General features: G+C 50.0%; 1 protein-coding gene and 1 non-coding gene across 6 annotated transcripts in view; one reads left to right on the plus strand and one right to left on the minus strand.

Annotated features, from left to right (window-relative positions):
• LOC124605112 (ecdysone-inducible protein E75) overlaps positions 1 to 19,438 on the plus strand; it is a 469,227-nt gene extending 449,789 nt beyond the window's left edge. For 4 of the 5 annotated variants that reach the window (XM_047136567.1, XM_047136570.1, XM_047136569.1 and 1 more), the window contains exons 4-6: positions 10,520 to 10,761; positions 14,508 to 15,437; positions 17,161 to 19,438. In XM_047136567.1, the coding sequence (XP_046992523.1) occupies positions 10,520 to 10,761; positions 14,508 to 15,437; positions 17,161 to 17,943 (1,955 nt within the window). In that variant the 3' untranslated portion in view covers positions 17,944 to 19,438. Of the gene's footprint in view, positions 1 to 5,767; positions 6,079 to 10,519; positions 10,762 to 14,507; positions 15,438 to 17,160 lie in introns of those variants that run through there. The other variant, XM_047136571.1, reaches the window with a different exon arrangement.
• On the minus strand, positions 13,974 to 14,057 carry Trnas-aga. The gene is given in 2 exon segments: positions 13,974 to 14,008; positions 14,018 to 14,057. It is a non-coding gene; the product is annotated as a tRNA-Ser (tRNA).
• Positions 19,439 to 19,802: the final 364 nt, after the last annotated feature.

Consider the following 19,802-nt stretch of genomic DNA (forward strand, 5'->3'; position numbering starts at 1 on the left):
GCTGTATGCAAAAAGTGAATACACTGCAACTACGGGAGTGGCAGAAGACACAACAATGGATTTAGTGCGCGTCGTACCTGACAGCCTACCACTGCTCCACAGTGATCACAACTCTAACGCAAAACCTGCAAAGGGCTACAATATAGACGACTCTTACTTACTAGCTGATTTGTGCCCAAGTCTCGTGTAAAACGGCACAGGGAAAAAAAATTCTTCAGGACACGTCCCATTGATAAATATTGTAAAATGTGTGTACAGTTTTTTCTTCGAGAAAATGCGCGGGTGTATTGAAGAAGTAGCATTGATCATATGAGACACACTATTGTGCCGATTGCTGCGTAACGTGGATTCTGTGTATGGGGTGGGGGTGGGGGTTAGTGGAGGGGATGGGACACATGGGTGAGTGGGCTGGTGGAGGGGGTAGGGGGAGGGGCAACGTGCGTGAGTCGGCGGCCGAGTCACGCTGCAGCAGTGACGTCGGCGCGGATTACGTCGCGAAAGTCCCGAGTTCGTTGCCCCCGCGGGTCACATCGGATTGGAAAGTGTGCGACTTGAGCAAGAGTGCGGCGGAGCGCGGCAGCGTTGCGTTGCGACACGACACGGCGCCTTGCGACAGAACCAGGCGGGTTCACGCCCCCGGGACAGCCAGCCGCCTCCAACACCGATCTATTGCAGCTTATTCCCTCTTAATGGAAACGGAACGCACGCTGCTGTTGACTGTGAAACTCGTCCGCAAACCCTGCCGGTCTCTTATCGGCTTCGATCCAGCACACCATTGTTGCCTGAGCCTGCGCGAGTGCTAAAATTCCCAGCAAAGCAGATTAAAAAGTGCACAGCTTGTTCAGGTTGAAATCCACATGGGTCTTCCACTCAGCTTCGCAAAATTTCAATATACTGTATTCTTCTTAAAATCAACTCTTTCTCCGGCAATTTTTTTTTTCCGCCCCGCAGAAACGGTTCCTGCCCATTCCATGTTAGGAATTACTTTCTCGCGAAGCTCGTTGCCTGTGGCTTTAGAACCAGGGAAGATATAGAACGTGGCAATGGCAGGTGATACAAATCTGTCAAGTCTGGTAATCCAGCGGTGAAGCGAATGCCTGGAAACGAAAAAGTACCGAGATCGAATCCCTGTCGGACACGAAATATTTCAGCTTCTCTTTAACCTAGGTTTCACCTGTTACTGATGTAAATATTTGCCAGGCGCTGCACGTGGTTCGGATTCCACGTTAAGCTGTAGGTCCTCTTTCCCCGGCAGAATTACTGGGGTAGGTTTGGGGAAATGCAAGTCAACATAGCGGCGTCCGACTGAAAGACGTCCAGCAGGTCTTTCAGTCACTGAAATCATTATTAGAACAAATATCAATGAATGTATTCCAGAAGGAATCTTTGGCCCTGCAGCAGGGTATGGGCTGTTATGAAGCTTCCTGGCAAACAGAAAATTATCGCCATGCTAGGAATTGGACCAGCTACCTTGTAGACAATGCTTGTAATGGGTGTATTGGCACAAGTAAATCTGCGAGGCTAGGTCGTGAGTCGTGCTTGGATAAAATAGCTGGTAATAGCATTCCTGCAAAAGGCTACATACTGCGTTCGAATCCCAGTCTTGCACACTGTCATTTCTATGGATGTCTTGTTTATATCTCCTATGGGACTCGAATTAAGCGTCCGTTCTTCACCTTTCACCAGAGCAATTATTACCCTCAAGTATTTTTAATTAGTTTCCGTTATATGACGTCTGTATTTTGTATGGCGCCTATGTAACATCACTGCCTCATTTGTCTCAATTTCGATGATTCTCAACATTTTAACTGAAGCTTATTCGCTAGTTACTTTGAGGAATGAGAAGCACGGCGTGTGTGTGCTCAAAGTGCATTCACCTCTCTAACCCGGTTTCTTTTTGGACGGAATGACGTCAAGGGAGACCCCCTTTGCTCACGCTGTTATCGGTCGTTGCTCCGACTCGTAAACTAGGGCGCTTAAACATCTGGGCGCTGCCTAAGCTAACAAAGCGTGCGGTGATTCACACCACAGCCCGCCGCTCCGTTACGACTGTCAACAAGCATTTTGCCATCCCGTATCTGCATCCTGCCTCGAGTAGCAGTTCCTCTTTCGCTTCACACTTACGTCGTCATAAATACTCCCTTTTTCCAAGAAGAGCTCCCCTTTGATCTATAATTTTAGCAAAACGCCTCCAGTATAGTTCTCATGACGTTGTACATAACTCACTTCTTTCTTGGTAGTACTGATGACGAGTCCATTCTGTGTAGCGCCGCAGTACATTTTATGTACGATACGCATCTGCGCACGCCTACAGCCGCGACGAGTTCTCTGTCCTCCGCAGACCCAATTTCCTCCGACTTCCTCGTAGGTGGCCACTTCCGACCGCAGCTGTGAGACGGCGCCGGTTGAACTCCCGCTCCAGAGGCCAGCCCCCCTGTGACGTAGGTACCGCTACTTGAACTCTGGTAGTTCAGCGCGCGGCCGCGACGCGGCGCTGCTGCTGCGGTGGGAGCAAGCGCGCTACCGCCGCCTGGCGGAGGTCGGCGGAACTACGTACTCGGCGCGACCGCCACCGGTGTCCTTGCCTCTGCAGCATGGCTCAGGTGTTTTCGCGACGGCGCGAGGTGACGGCGCAGTATTTCCTGCACAGTGTAGTGCGAAATATTTTTCACAATCCTGCCACTGTCATTCATCATCTGAATCTAAATCCTGGTTCCCCCATTCCCGAATGCAATTAGATTCTTGACTTGAAGATAGTAGGTAATTTCCTCTAATCGACACCAGACTGCGCTGGCGTCAAAATTGTTTTTTCTTTTTTTTTATCAGCCTTCACGCAGCGAATTCGATAGACATCCGACAGTTGCATTTCGCGGAAATGGCTCGCGAAACAATAACGCGCAGCTGTCGTGCACGGTAAACTGATATACACAGTGCGTTGCGTCACGGAAAATTTGGTGTGTGCGGCGCTTGCGCGTCGTGCTCGTGTGTCATCGTGTTATTTTCGAAAGGTGACCCCCGAGCGGCTGCGCGACGGAGCAGCGCCGCCGCTGACCTTGCCGGACATTTTATTTTCGCGGATCGCGTTCTCCTTGGCCAATGTCACTCGACGGGTTTTATAACCGCGTGTTTTCATCCATTGTCTGCTTGTAGCTGTGAGGCTGTTATAACGAGGATGTAAATTTGAAATCGAACGTTACGTTTTGTAGATCAACGTGTTTTTATCTGCACACCGCTCGATTTCAGTAATTTTCTATGAAATGTAAACGTCCCTCTTTCATTTCATTGTAAAAATTTATTTCTAAACAATATAAAAATATTGCTCTGTAAATCCTCTTATATTCGCGTATTGTTAAGGTAATACTATTGTTCGTTACAAAAAGCGGTATTGTGTGCTTATACCGAAAGGGAAAAAATGAAATTTCCCTCCGTCTCTTGTGACACGAAGCAAACGAGCTTGAGCTCACCAATATCTGATGGAACAACTGGAAACAGTGCTACATCCGCAGAGAGTGCTTTTCCTATGAATACAGTAGGTTCTAATACTGAATATCCTTAAGGTAGGTTCTAGTGCGGAAGACAGAAGCATCGTAAATCAAAACACTGACAGTTCCTCTGTAACTGTGTATGTAGGACTAAATTACCAGAGCTCCTCAAAGACTATGTCTAACTAGAAGTCAACGGACGTTCGCAGTAATATTGCTACGGTTACTATAAAAGAATCGAACAATTTGATTGATCATCCAACGTGTCACTGAGTGCGATTCGAATGGAAAATTTCATTAGCTAATGTCACTGCAACGTAATTAATGAGCACAAAAGGAACGAACAATTTGCAGTTGTATTGGTGACAACTGAAATAATTGCTGTTTCAAAACCTTACTCAAAATTTATAGGCATAAACCTTGGGCAAAATAGAGCTATGTTCTGAAAGGAATCGATGTTAGGCAAAGCATGCGTGCGTACAAAAGACTGGCTGCAGAGGTTTGCCTCACAAGCAAAATACGTTCACACTGTGTGGTTTATGGTTACGTGTTCTGGTTTCGGAAAGTGTTTAAATGGATCACCATATTCCGTGTGAGAGAATCACCTTAATTATTTCCGTCTGTGACGATCAGATCTTTAGTGAACGTCCAGAAAAGCAGCATGCGGAAGCACTTGTAATATATGACTTCCTTTCTCGACTTCGTGGGTGTTCGAACGAGGTCTCCAGATATTCGTTCTACGCCGCAAGTTCCAATCGCAATTTGTTCTACTCTCCATTTCAGACGAGAACTGAGATTACGAGGCCATGATTTAAGGAAATGCAGGTAAATTCTTACTGCAGATAGCTAAAAGGAACTGAAGGACAAGGCGCCATTTCTGTTTATAAAGTGGAAGTTCATAGCTGTCAAGAAACATGTATGGAACATTTGAACGTGGGCTGCCACGAGTTGCGTTTAGGTTCTGTTTGGTTAAAGCATATAGAGTGCAGGTACTGAGATAGCTTGGGTAAGGTCTTACTCGCACTGCTCCCATGTACACTCTGTGTGTTTGCCGGTGACGTTTTGGAACAGCCCTTATTTTATAACACACGTAGGTTTGTTTGAGCCATGGAGCTCACTAAAAACGTTATGAGGCAGATGGTTGAAAACTGATGCAAACAATTCCGAGAAAGCGTACCTAAAAATATTAGTGAGTGTTATTATATGAGGCATCTAATAATATACTGCAGCCCCGCTACATATGGAAGACAAGATTAGAATGATTAAAGCGTGTAGAGAGGTTTTCAAGCACTCATTCTTCCAGTGCGCCATATGCGAATGGTACGGGAAGAAATTCTAGTACGTGATACATTCGTTTATTTATGTCGATGTATTGACCCATCTAGAGGGTATAGCAATCCGTGTGTGCCACATACAGGTTAAAAATATAGTATTTTCAATGAAAAATACCGAAGTCTAAAGGTAACCGCTAGTCACGAATTACGTATTAGGCCTGGTGCTTACAAACCAGTACAAGGAGCGATATATAATCGTGGGCCATGTGAGCATCATTTCGTTCATCTCTCCAGCCTTTATTGCCGGTAGACGAATGTTGATGGTGCTGCTCCTGCTTCTTTATTCAAGCAGCTGCTCGTTTGATGTCACCAACGGGTGGGTGAACCCCGTCCCAGACCTCCCTAGCTTAGAAAAAAATAAGAGAAGATACCGGTATTCGAAGGCGGGTCCTTCGGTGCCGAAAGCAGCAGCGCTAGGCTTTTCCGTTTCTTTGTCCTCTTTATTCTTGAGGGAGAGCGTTTCTGTACTCATAATGTCTCTCGAAGTCCAAAGACGAAAGCTGTACTCTGTTTCACTATCGCCTACGGAGGTGGAGCTAGGCAAGATAATTAGAACGCGAGAAGTATCCTCTGCCGTGCATTTCACTGTGGCCTGCAGAGTACAGACGTAGGTGAAAACGAGTGGCAGAAGTGGCCCGTTGCAAATGTAGTAAGACTTCAGCACTGCGCAGCGCGAATCGGGCGGTTACGCTCGCGATGTTCCACAGTTTGCCCGGTAGGGGAAGGGTGGAGCGGGGAGAGGGGGGGGCTGAGCGCCGTATGTAGGTCGCGCCGCTGCGGCCGCCGCTGAAAGCAAGTTCAAGGGCTGGGCCGGGCGGCGGAGTGGGGGGCGGCCGTCCTGTCGCGGCAGCGGCTGGGGGAGGGGGTGTGGGGGAGGGGGGGGGGGCACTGCTCGAGGCCGCGGGGGAGGGGGTCGCGCGCCGGCCGCCGCTCCGCCAGTCGGTCGCTGGGAATGCAACTGCGCGGACTTGCGCGCTGCGAGCACACAGTTGAACAGCCCGAGCGACGGCAGCTTCACCGCTACAAGGGACACTGACCGCTCCGCACGCCGCCACAGCCCGCGCGTCTCACCGCAGGCGGCGACCGCCGTACGGTCGCTTCGACTCCAGTGCGCTCCATAGTAGGCGAAGAGGACGCTTTTCTCACGCCGCCCAGTGCTACAGTGGCCGCCAACATTGCTCCCAAAGTGGTCTCCAAGATGGGTGACGAGTTGCCCATTTTGAAGGGAATATTAAACGGCGTTGTGAACTATCATAATGCACGTACGTATCCTGTCGGCTACTGTGTTTTACTTGCGTGTGTCTGTGTGTGTGTGTGTTTTTTCTCGTGTCTCGTGCTTCATTTTTAATAATTTTTACGCATCCTCACCAGCCATTCTGCGTCAGTTTTCTCTGTATTTTGTTCCGATCAGTGATGCTAGGGACTTTCTTTTTTTTTTTTTTTTTTTTTTTTGCTTTTATCAAAAGTGCTGCAGAGTGGCGTAGTAGTGGACGAATTTGTGAAACACACCGCTGCGCTCGCTTCCCTCCCCAACGGGACGCGTTGCTTTCTACAGACCTACTTACGACGCTGCGTGCGTGAAAGTGAGTCTTGTTTTCGCTTTCCCCGGGCACGCGCGCGCTAGAGAGAGAGATCGCCGCGGCGCCCGTGCGGTCGGCGCCCTCTGCCGGCGCGACGGTTGTTGCCCCCGGCGCCTGTAGCTGTGGACCTCTCGTAGTCCGCGCACCTCGTGCACCATTAAAGGCTCAGCTCGTATTCACTCTGCCAGACACCACAAAAACCGTGATGGTAGAGTTTCGGTGTCGCGACCCGGTATTATCGAGTGCGCCGACACTCCGACCGGGACTCGAGCCGCGCGGGGTTGAGCGACCCCGGAAGCGGCCCGCCAGATCGCTGCAGCATCCCGTGGGGGCAGTGCACCCGGCCGGTGGCGCTCGGTGTCGGCCGCTGCCGTTTGCACTGTGCTGCCTGTTGGCCTGGCGATCACGCCTTGCCTCGACACTGTTACAGAAATACACGTGCCCGTGCCTGTTTTTCCTGCTGCAAACACCATCCTCCGTTTTGCGTGCGTGTTCGGCGTGACTGAAACTGTCGCCGGGCGAAAACCGTGCAAACTCCACCCGATCTTCATTCATTGTCAGTGTTTGTGAGGCGCCCGTTTATGTTGTCAGATACTTGGAATGATGCGTCAACCGCTGCTTCTGCTTCACTGTTTGGTTTAATAGTGCCTGCGAGCGAACTACTGTTTCTTAAAGTGGCCAGTCGTGCCCGAAACCCGTAATTTCCTACCAAGACTACATGTGTCGCTGTGCCGGATTTTGTAATGCTATTTCAATTCAGCCACGTTCCCGCTGACATATCTATTCCGAAACCGTAGTGCTGCACCGAGCGAGGTGGCGCAGTGGTTAGACACTGGACTCGCATTCGGAAGGACGACGGTTCAATCCCGCGTCCGGCCATCCTGATTTAGGTTTTCCGTGATTTCCCTAAATCACTCCAGGCAAATGCCGGGATGGTTCCTCTGAAAGGGCACGGCCGACTTCCTTCCCTAATCCGATGAGACCGGTGACCACGCTGTCTGGTCTCCTTCCCCAAACCAACCAACCAACCAACCGTAGTGCTGCCGTGGATGTGTAGTGAGGTGATTTCTAGAAACGTGCACTTCATTACTAATTCTCGAATGACCAACAGTTCATGTTTCTTTGACGAAATCAGTGTGCCCTCCAAAACTATCCAGAATAAAACTAAAATCTCTGAATTGTGCAAAGTGGACGCGAAGTAGTGAAGACCTTTGGCTCTGTTCATTCATAGCAGGATGTTCTAACTTGTTAGCAGTAGATAGGAAAACGGTCACATTGCATGTCTTTAGAACAACGATCTCAAGTTATGTTTTCGTTCATATTTACAGTTTCATTGCATGCCTTTTTGCGTCTGTTCGTCCATATCGTACTCTAGAACGTTCTAACTTGTTAGCGGTAGATGGCACAGTGGTCCCGTAGCCTGCTTAAAGAGGAGCGATCTACAGTACTGTTGGATTCGTGTTTAAGGTTTCGGTGCATGTAATTTTGGCTCAGTTGATCGGTGTCGTATTCTCCTACATAGTAGCTTCTGAACAGTACATAAGACCATGGTCACACTGACTGCTTAAAGAGCAAAGGTCTGTAGTTCTATTTCGGTTGGTGTTTGAAGTTTCAATGCATATATTTTTGTCTGTGTTAATCCATGGCGTATTCTAGGACGTTATGGTGTGTGAGCAGAGATTGCCTGTTAATCCGAAGGTACTGCAAGAGTAATACACCTGTATCGTTACTGCTCCTCATATGAGGTTGTAGAAGCAGAAATGGATGATTATTGTGTGGAAAATTCTGTCCCTTATTATGATCGCTGTTTCGTCATTAAGTATTGCAGCTTTGTAGACAGTTCACGTACGTTGTGTGTGACAAGGTCCAGAGTCATCAATACGAAATTTTCATTATTTGTGAATAACAATAACCATTCTCCAGTCTGTGAAATGTCGGACATTCACCACTTCTCTGATACAGTGGAACTGATACCGGAGGCAGGGAATATTTTGATCTCGGTTCCTGCTTGATTTACTTTATTGCCTGCTCTGTACACTACTTCGACGTGTTAAAAGTTACGTGCGACTTGTGGCTGCTCCAGAATTTTAATTTCTGTCCCCCCTTACAGGCAGTTCCCGCACTTGCTAACTTGGGCATGTAGTTCTGTAGCCAAGTGTCACTGCGTGGAATCCTGTGGAGAGGTTTCTCGGTGGGTGGTGCAGCTGTTTGCTTTGCTTGTGACTCTGGGCTGCCGTGACGCAAGAGGGTTGCGTCCGCACCCACGCAGCACACGTCGCCTTAAATCCCGCACGCGCCGCCCTCTTGCGTAAGAGGATGCAGCCGGCGTCCGTCTCAAAACTGCCCGCCGTGTTCTCATTACAGACCAACAGCCTCACAGTTTTACACGGTGAATGGAGAGGCGGTTAGATAACTGTGTGAAAGCAGCATATTGTACATCATACTCAGTCACAATTTATGAAAGCAAATTCATGCGGCATCTTTCGTTGCTTATTTCATGAGTTACCGTTGCGTGGAAGTATTACACTGATTACAGCTCGGTATAGCACAAAATTTCTCATTCCTTGATATTATTGAAGTATATCGTGCTTGAAGTGATCACATTACAAATGCCAGTTTCGACTCTTGGCTAGGTCCTGTCTTCTTATTATGTGAGATCTGACGCGATTCCTGCCTCAACAATGCTTTGCGTAAGTGAAAAGTTTTGGGTACGCAGTGTTGTGGATTCTATGTTGTATTTAGTAGGAGCTATGCATAGAGAGAGTGTAGACTTTCGATCCATCTCTTATCATCTCTTCTATTGTACATTCAATGTCCTTAGTTTCGCCAGCTCACAAGCAAGTTGTGAGCGTCCAACTTATGCTAGGATAAGTTGACTGCTACCATTCAAATTTGTCAGCACAAGCAAGAATTCTGGAGGGACGATCGAGTACACTAAAATCTCGTTGTAGTTAGCTATCTACTTACATACTCGGCAAGCCACAGTGCAGAGGCGGAGAGTGTATCGTACCAGTATTATCGATTTTCTTCGCCTTTGGACCTGTTTATTGAGCGAGGCAAAAATGAATGTGTATGTGGCCCTGTAAATGCTGTAATCGATGACACCTGCGCGAGATATGCGAAAGTGACAGCGTAATGATCACAGTTTTCTTCGTACATAGGTTCTCTACAGTTACCCAAGAGGATTTTGGGTACGAGTTACGTGGTAGATTTCGCCCCCCCCCCCCCCCCCCCTCTTATACATTTTTCGTAGTTTATGTTCATAATATGCATCAAAATACTCGTCGCAGACTTGTCATTTATGTAACATTCGTGTTCTGTATTTTCTTTCCGTTCTAGCGTTTATGATGAAAAATGCGTTAAATATGGCAAAGTGTTGGCGCGTACGTAAACAGCAGGCTACTCTGTAGTCAGACTGCTACGAAAGCCCTAGGTTTGTGTTCACATTCGTTGGCTTCCTCAGTTCACAACCAAATTATCACGTTTGCAACGAATTTAGACCTTGTGCTACACATCAGTCATCACAAGCAAGTTTTTAAGGCGGGGTAGAGGGGAGGGGGGAGGGGAAGATGTGTCTGATATCACGGTTTAGGCGGGTTTTGCGTATGAATCGGTGTATAGCAGGGTTAGTCAACCTACGTTTTTTATCTTCCTTAGTGGTAAAATTTTCTAACCGCCCACCAGTTACTGAGGCGTTAATATATAAAGGAGGCAAGGAACTTTACTTCACAAACTTAATAAACATAGTTAAAACAAATTAAAGCATACAACAATAATTACTTATCAAACACTTTGCGTCAAAATTTTATAAAAGCGTAAAATGTTTTTTAAGGGCCTTACTACAGCTTAACTCCCACCATGAGAGCTGGAACGCCCACTAGTGGGAGGTTGAGACCAGGTTGGGTAGCTCTCGTGTATAGAGCTGTAGGTATTGGTGATGTCTTGTGATGTATTTAGGGGATCCAGATTGGTGATTCACACGGAGAGTGTCTAATTGTGTCATTGTTTTTGCAGCCTGTTCGGTGCGGTATGCGAGGCGACATTTTGTGAAGTGTGTTGTGTAGATTTTAAGAACGGTGTGTGGGAACGGCCTGGCTGGAACGCGCGCTCTTTCTGCTTGCAGCGGTGCGGTTCGGGCGCGTGCCGAAGCGCGAGAAGGCGCGCATCCTGGCCGCGATGCAGCAGAGCTCGAGCTCGCGGTCGCACGACAAGGCGCTGGCGCACGAGCTGGAGGACCAGTCTGCGCTGCTGGCGCGCGTCGTGCGCGCACACCTCGACACGTGCGACTTCACGCGCGACAAGGTGGCGCCGCTGCTGGCCAGCGCGCGCGCGCGCCCCACCTACACCAGCTGCCCTGCCACTCTGGTGAGTACCCGCGCACACCTCTTCTCTGCAGTCTGGCTCGGCGCGCTCCAAAATCACCCACCTACCCAGTCCTGTCAGGCTGCCTTCCCTTCCGACAGCGAGAGCGCACACGCTCTAGTCTGCGGCGCGAGCCACGCTAGTTCCGCGGGCGGCCGCGGTGTGGCGCGGGCATCGCGCCGGGAAGTCTCTGGCTCAGCTCGTTACCGGGAAGACGAGCCAAGGTCGGCCGCCCCGCCCCGCCCCGCCCCGTAATCCACGGCCGGGCAGCGCGTTTGCTTACCGGACTCGTGACGTCTTCACCTCTGACGCTCTTGCCTAATGTGGCTTCGCAACGACGAGTGCAAAAAGAAGCGCCAGCAGGCGCAGTTTTTTCCTCGTTCGTAGCCTGATCGAGAGGAGCAATACAGCGACCGCGCTGGTATGCATTTGCCCCGACACAATTACAATCTTTATGCGATTATTTCTGGCGTAATCCTCATATTTGAGGACAGTAATTTGCCAGCGAAACACGTAATTTTTCGATTCCTGCATACTAGAGCGAAAAATAAAATCTACTTTAGAACAAATAAGCCCTCGGTCACAAATATTAAGTCAAAATTGACCAGGTTTCGACGCTACCATGAGCGTCGTCTTCAGAATTAGACTAAATGTTCCAAAACATATTAGGTATATAATACATTAATAAAATTAAAGTCTGTACTGACTGGAAAAAGATGCAGTACTTACAAGTCACATATTAAAAAAGATCTAAGCCGGAAAGGCGACGTCATGAATAGTTGTGAGATGGCGAGCCGCTAAGGTTCAGATGGTTCAAATGGCTCTGAGCACTATGGGACTTATCATATATGGTCATCAGTCCCCTAGAACTTGGAACTAATTAAACCTAAGGACATCACACACATCCATGCCCGAGGCAGGATTCGAACCTGCGACCGTAGCAGTCGCGCGGCTCCGGACTGAGCGCCTAGAACCGCTAGACCACCGCGGCCGGCAGCCGCTAAGGGCTGCTCGTACTGTGAACAAGGGTTGCAACAAGACTCTGGTATATTATTCTGTAATGCTGTCGTTCAGTGGGCTACAAAAGTCAGCATCCGACCTGTAAAAGGCGGGATTGCGTGAACACCGTAGAAGAACGAGCAGTAGCAATAAGACCATGAGTAGCCAAACAAAAATTCTCCCCACCAATAAAAAACTAAGTAGCAACACGAAAAACTTTCAGATTTCTACGAGGCCATCCTTCCTAACAAAACGGCAGAATGAGAGATAATGATAAGAGCATTCAAAGTTCACGTATTAAACATGCGACTGTATATGATGCGCAGCTATTTACGGCGCCTTAAATATTCCTCTCTTGATGTCGAGATATGAAACCAGGATCTGGTAATGACAGATAGACGCCCAACAGTCATAAGAAATAAGGTTTGACGTCAAATTACGAATGGGGCAAGAATAAAAAAAGGTCTGCAGCTGTGGAGGTGGCTTCAGTAGTAACGAAATCGGGGCGCCTTTTATTTGCCGTAAAGGAACTCCGAACCTATGTTCTACTGAATAATGGCTAGCAGCCGTAACTATTTACATTCTGATAATATTAACCCAATTCTGAGGTCATAGTTTACGCCTTCGTCAGCTCCCGGCGCACTGCTTTCGAAATGAACTTCGGCAGAGCTGCCGAACGCAATTCGTCCGCAGTGGCTTTGTGGAGACAAACTTACAATATGTCTCCACAGGTACTTCCGACATTGTCGCTGCGAAGTATCAAGATATTGTCAGAATATTTTTATTTCCGACGAGCGATGCGGCGAAGTAGCATTCGTAAGAAACAAGGTTCGAATGTCCAGCAGACCACAGACCATCGAATTTTTCTGGAGTTTCTTTAACTCGTGCACAGCAAACAGGATACAGCCGAAATCATTCCTTATTCTTGTCCCATCCCTTTCTATGGTCCATCTTGAAAATAACATTTTAAATATTGATACCTTTCCGTTTATAATTTTAATTCCTTGACGTTTTTGAAGTCTACGGTTAGTAGGTCAGAAACCTGTTTATTAATAGTTCGTCCAGAAGTAATAACTGGAACAGAAATAGCCTTAATCGGAAGGATCAGCTATCGCTGTACCGGTCATTTCGATCTGTTGCATCATTCACCGTCTTCTGGTGAACGTCTGACAAGCAGACAGCTGCGGAGCGAAGTGTAGGAGACCTTTGGTCGGTATACTGTATCGAGGTCGACGCTACTGAAGCACCCCTCGGGACACGGGTGGAGCAGGAGGGAGGTCGGCGGGCGTCGAAGCGCGGCCCCCCGGCGGTCAGGGACCTGCGGCGTTGCCGCTGCCATCGATCGCGACCTTGGCGGCCGTGCTGAGGTCGCCGCTGACGTCACGCCAACTCAGCCGCGCCGCGCCGCGCCGCACGCAAATACGAGGAAGCGGTCTGCGCTCGCGCCACTCACTACTCCAACTTCCAAATCCTCAAATAGGCGCGCCGCTCCCCTTGTTTATTTCTTTCCGATTTCGGTATTAATAAGCAGCGTTTGAACCAGCTGTTAGGTCCCATCTGAATGTCCCGGGTTCGATTCCCTCTGTCGTAAGATTTTTGTCACTTATCACTTCTTCCAGCGTTTATTAACGTGAGAAGTGCAAAGAAGCACCGTGATTAGGGATTCACGTTAAACTGTAGCTCGTAATCCAACAGAGTGTTTAAGTCAACTCTGAGGATAAAGGCAACTGCATACCATTTCTCACAGGACCATGACTAATAAAAACACTGTTGAGGTATTCAAACCATAACATAAATAATGATCGTTGTACGGGGATTTGACGCGTCGTCCTCACGAATGCGAGACCAGGGTGCTATCGACTGCGCCAACTCGCCTTGATACGAACGTGGATATTATCGACTTAACGCTAGCATTTTTGTCGTAACCATGAAGGATATCGATTCGTGCAACATAACGTGGCTCCTAGTGTAGGCTATGCGGGCAGCCGTAGAAATCGTGCGGTGTTAAATTATCAGCTTCGACATTAGTCAGATATCAATACTGTTCACAGCAGCAGATATCATTTGCGCCTATTTGTTTGGTACGTCAATTGTCGTAGTGTTAAAAATGGTTCAAATGGCTCTGAGCACTATGGGACTCAACTTCTGAGGTCATTAGTCCCCCAGAACTTAGAACTAGTTAAACCTAACTAACCTAAGGACATCACACACATCCATGCCCGAGGCAGGATTCGAACCTGCGACCGCAGCTGTCTCGCGGTTCTAGACTGACGCGCCTAGAACCGCTCGGCCACCCGGGCCGGGACAACAAGAAAAGCTTGTCTAGCAAACATGAGCTCGCCAGCCGGTGTGGCCGAGCGGTTCTAGGCGCTTCAGTCTGGAACCGCGAGACCGCTACGGTCGCAGGTTCGAATCCTGCTTCGGGCATGGATGTGTGTGATGTCCTTAGGTTAGTTAGGTTTAAGTAGTTCTAGAGGACTGATGACCTCAAAAGTTAAGCCCCATAGTGCTCAGAGCCATTTGAACCATTTTTGAAACATGAGCTCAGAAATATCTTAAGAGCTTTGAGGAGTTGTTCAGTAGGAGAGATGTTTCACAGTAGCGAAGATCGACAAGTACTCCTAGGTCTGAAGCCCATGTTAACTAGCCCTTTTTCTTTCGGATGTATCCGCCACGCTTGCCCAGCTGTGGGCGCGCTGTGACGACGAGAAGGCGAGACGCTGACAGGTGCGTGTTGTGTGTGGTTGCAGGCGTGCCCGCTGAACCCGAGCCCGCAGCCGCTGACGGGCCAGCAGGAGCTGCTGCAGGACTTCTCGAAGCGCTTCTCGCCGGCCATCCGCGGCGTGGTGGAGTTCGCGAAGCGCATCCCGGGCTTCGCGCTGCTGCCGCAGGACGACCAGGTGACGCTGCTGAAGGCGGGCGTGTTCGAGGTGCTGCTGGTGCGGCTCGCGTGCCTCTTCGACGCGCACACCAACAGCATGATCTGCCTGGACGGGCAGATGCTGAAGCGCGAGGCCATCCACAGCTCGTCGAACGCGCGCTTCCTCATGGACTCCATGTTCGACTTCGCGGAGCGCCTGAACGCGCTGCAGCTGACGGACGCCGAGGTGGGGCTGTTCTGCTCGGTGGTGGTGATCGCGCCCGACCGGCCCGGGCTGCGCAACGGCGAGCTGGTGGAGCGCATGCAGTGCAAGCTGCGCGGCGCGCTGCAGGCCGTGCTGGCGCAGAACCACGGCGGCGTCGCGGCCGGCTCGCACCTCGCGCAGGAGCTGCTGCGCAAGGTGCCCGACCTGCGCACGCTCAACACGCTGCACTCCGAGAAGCTGCTCGCCTTCAAGATGACGGAGCAGCAGCAGCAGTGGCAGCAGCAGCAGCAGCAGCAGCAGCAAGAGCAGCAGCACCTGGAGGTGGCGGCGCCCGCGCCCGCGCCCGCCCCCGCGCCCGTCTCCCTGGCGACGCCCCCGCAGTGGGCCGACGAGGCCGTCAAGTCGCCGCTGGGCTCCGTCTCGAGCAGCGAGTCGGTGTGCGGCGCCGAGGCGGCCGACGCCTGCCCGCACCGCCGCTTCGTGCGCAAGCTCGACTCCCCCAGTGACTCGGGCATCGAGTCCGGCACCGAGAAGGCCGACAACACGCCCACCTCCGTCTGCTCCAGCCCCCGGTCCACGCTCGACGACGACCACGTAAGTACAAACACACCTCGCCACCTACCCGAAGGGCTGTCAGGTGCCGGCACGCGGGCCGAACCGTCGCGCTTCAGAAAACTGCCACCTGTACGGGAACGCCACCGGCGTGAGCCACGTTCCCAAGAGTGCACGCCACTCTTTCACTCTTGAAAACGGGACGTCTTAGGACACGTGATCACTCTCAGTACAATGGGGAAATGGTAACACCACCTGGGCATCTCGTGGTCGTGCGGTAGCGTTCTCGCTTCCCACGCTCGGGTTCCCGGGTTCGATTCCCGGCGGGGTCAGGGATTTTCTCTGCCTCGTGATGGCTGGGTGTTGTGTGCTGTCCTTAGGTTAGTTAGGTTTAAGTAGTTCTAAGTTCTAGGGGACTGATGACCAAAGATGTTAAGTCCCATAGTGCTCAGAGCCATTTGAACCATTTTTAACACCGCCTGGATCACTTTGTACGTTTATTGGGAATACGTTTCGATCTTCGCTACACTTCACATTTTCTCTATTCTTGTTTGTTCAAATGTGTGTGAAATCTTATGGGTCTTAACTGCTAAGGTCATCAGTCCCTAAGCTCACACACTACTTAACCTAAATTATCCTAAGGACAAACACACACGCCCATGCCCGAGGGAGTACTCGAACCTCCGCCGGGACCAGCCGCACAGTCCATGACTGTATCTAACCACGAACAATTGGCAGTGCAGATTAAAAATCCATGACTGCAGCTCCTGAGACCGCTCGGCGCGGCTCTCTAATCTTCCTCAAGAATTAGACCAGATAGTCCGTTGCGGCTTCTTGATCCATCCGTCTTCTCTCGAGTCAGTCGATGCTCCTTCCTTCAGGAATCTGCTGTAACAGTCTTATCTATCTCTTCTTCTTACTCCCTGCACTGTTCTACAAAATCTCGCCTCGGCTGCTTGGGGTCTATAATATCTTTTAGTGCTCATTGTCCGGTTTTCACTTACATATAGACTGTTCGTCTGGTCGAACTTTTAGTTAAAGATCAATGGAAGACCTTTTTCTGCATGCTCTAGTCCCGCTTTGTTCATATACGTACACAAGTTTTCGTATTTTCGAGTCACGACCATGTTCATAATAGGCAGACACTTTGCTTGGTTTGTGGACGAGTGACAGTCCTTTTACAGTCTACTGCCTATTTCGGCAGTTTTAAATGGACACGAGTCCTATTAATACTGCCTAAATCGACAGTGGGGTGGAGCATGATTTACGCCTTTCTTCCACAAATGAAATAGGGTGTAGGTGTTATAAAACTGGTCTCAAAGCCGGAAATGCAGAAATTGGATTTTGGCCCATTTACCGCGCAAGTAAGGATGTATAATCCGCCAATCACTGTATAGACCGTGACGGAAGACACCGCCTATGAATATCTGCGATTTACATTTCGGAGAGGCAGTGTCGGAAATCGTCCAGATGCGTGGTTACCTTATATATATATATCAGTGCAACAATAATATTTTGTTATCTCAAGGGGATACGGGAAAAAGATAAGATTAGGGGGCATACCGAGGCATCTAGTCATTTTTCCGTCGCCCCATCCGCGAATGATACGGGACAAACAGTCCACAATAATCGGAAGACCTTGTAAGGTTCGCCTCGCGTGATTCCGAGCACTTGGCAACCCTATCGATGTTAATGCTCTTTTTTAGTGTCGGCACGTGTGACGATGTAACAGCGGACTGACGAGTGTGTTTTGTTGTGCCTGCAGCATACGTCGGGCAGCAGCATCGTGGAGGACATGCCGGTGCTGAAGCGCGTGCTGCAGGCGCCGCCGCTGTACGACACAAACTCGCTGATGGACGAGGCGTACAAGCCGCACAAGAAGTTCCGCGCGCTGCGCACGCAGCCGCCCCCGCAGGCGGCGGGCCAGGCGCAGGCGCAGGCGCAGCCGCTGACGGCGACGCAGCAGATGCACCCGCAGCTGCACCTGGCGCTCGTGTCGTCGCCCGAGCCGGCGCCCGCCCCCGCGCCCGCGTCGGCGCCGTCGCCGTCGCCCGCCCCCGCGCCGTCGGCGTCGCTGCTGTCGAGCACGCACTCGACGCTGGCGCGCTCGCTGATGGAGGGCCCGCGCATGACGGCCGAGCAGCGCCAGCGCACCGACATCATCCACAGCTACATCATGCGCGCCGACGCCTGGCCGCACGCGCCCCCGCACCAGCACCAGCAGCACAACACGCCCGGCGTCATCACGTCGGCGGCCGCCTACCAGCTGGCGCCCTCCCCCGCGTCGCCCGCGCCCTCCTCCTCCACGTCGCCGGCGCCGTCGCCGCTGCACCACGCCCTGCAGCAGCAGCACCACCTCCCCCACCACCCCCACCACCACCACCACCACGCGCCGCCCCCGCAGCAGCCGCAGCCGCCCCCGCAGCACCTCCTGGCGCTGCAGGTGGACGTGGCCGCCGACTCGCAGCAGCCGCTCAACCTGTCCAAGAAGTCGCCGACGCCGCCGCCCCCGCAGCCCACTAAGATGGTGGTCACGCTGGAGGCCTGACCGCCGGGCGCGCTCCGCCGACTCTCAGTACAAACCGGGCGCGCAGCCTGCCGTATTACAAACCAAATAATTTATTATTTAAACAATACTTATTAATTCTATGTGTTGTTTGTGTGAAATTTTATTATTTGTGTCGAGTCTCTATATTGTTACGCTAGGAACAGAATATGTTAAAGCGGGCCGGCGCTACCGAGGACAATGTAGCGCCGGCGTCGTACGTAGCTGTCACATTTTCCCCTCCAAACCGCCACTCCAGTCTCTCGAGACGCCCACCCGAGTGGTCGGTGCGGCCGCGGGCGCAGCGCAGGAGCCTCCGCGGAGAACGCTCCCGCAGTAGAGACACTCCTCCGCGGGGGAGCCTGCCTCGCCTTGCGACCCGCAACCGTTCATGTGTCAGTGAATTTTTTGTGCACCTATCCTATTGTATTGTATGTGATATATTCCTCCGTAGGACAGTGCATTTTTTTTAAAAAAAAACTAAAGTTGTGTAAAGTGTACATTTTTTCCCAATCCATTTGTATAGTTATACTTTTTTCGTCATTTGACTGTCATTTTCACTGTATTATTATCATTATTGCATGCGAGGACTAAGGTTTTTTAGCAATTACCTCACCAGTTGAGGCATATGAGACTGAGGGGAGTCCACGGCACCTGAGACAAAAAAATTATAAAAAAATAAATGTTACTAATATCGTGTAAGTGTAGTATGTAAAAGGGGCCTGTTTGCACCCCGAGTTTTTTGTACTGTACGTCGTAAACTATTATATACCCCCGTTTTCTGGGGGACGCGTCGTCGGAGGTTGGCCAGTATGTGATGCCCACCCGTTTTTTCAAAGTACCCGTACCTTTTTACGAGATGTCTTATAGTAAACTTGTGTCCGTTGTACTAACATTTTTCGAGAAAAAACACTTGTATTCGAGAGAAAAGTCAGGTGACCGTGGCTCCCTACATATCTTTTTTCTGTGTCCTTTGCTTGCTGTAAGTAAGAAAAAGACTTGGTTGTTCTGAGCATCCTCCACATATAAAGCAGGGAAGAGATGTTTCTGACGTTTCGAATAAGGAAAAAAATTCTGTCGCGTAGTTGTGTGATCTGGTCCATTTATTGCATTAAAGTAGTTAGCAGATTTGTTTCAAGTACAGAGGCGACCCGCTAGCCGTTTCGACTCGGTGCCCTGCATTTAGGCGGACCGCAGACTGGGCTTCGCCCCGGTGTAGCCCAGCCCGCGTGCCGCACTGCTTCACGTGGTGTGCTTGTATGTACTTTTGTAAGCTTGGGAGTTTGTTGAGGTCGTCAGAATAAACTTTGTCTGGTGAAATATAAAAACTCGCATTTCTCTTTTTCAACTGAATACCTTCGCCCACAATCCTCTACCTTTCCAGTATATCACACCCATATCAACAGAACTATGTTTACAAAGTATTTTACATGTGTATGAAACCATCTGCATGTTGCAACAGGTGTCTGGTTTGGAGAATATATTCGTATATAAATAACAAGACTTTATCTACAATCACTAACCAGCCAACCACTCTAAATCTCATAAATGATTCCAGTCAAGAGCACAGAAATGTTTCTCACACATCTTGTAACTTACGGCTCCAATAACAACAGTGAGACATTTTATTAAAACAACTCCATGTCTACAATGTTCTCCAACGTGATCATCTATCACTGAGAAACACCAAACAAAATAGATCAATGCCTTTGCTGGTGACATTTTTAAACATCATTTGAGGGACAAGGTGGACTAAAACTTACAGCTCTATACCTGTATTCTTCTCCAAGTTAGTCAGAAATCAGTATAAACAGCAAACAAAAACAGATAAGTTTATGACAAATGTTTGTGTTGGGACAGCA

Source organism: Schistocerca americana, chromosome 3 (assembly GCF_021461395.2).
Source record: "Schistocerca americana isolate TAMUIC-IGC-003095 chromosome 3, iqSchAmer2.1, whole genome shotgun sequence".
Taxonomy (NCBI): Eukaryota; Metazoa; Arthropoda; class Insecta; order Orthoptera; family Acrididae; genus Schistocerca; species Schistocerca americana.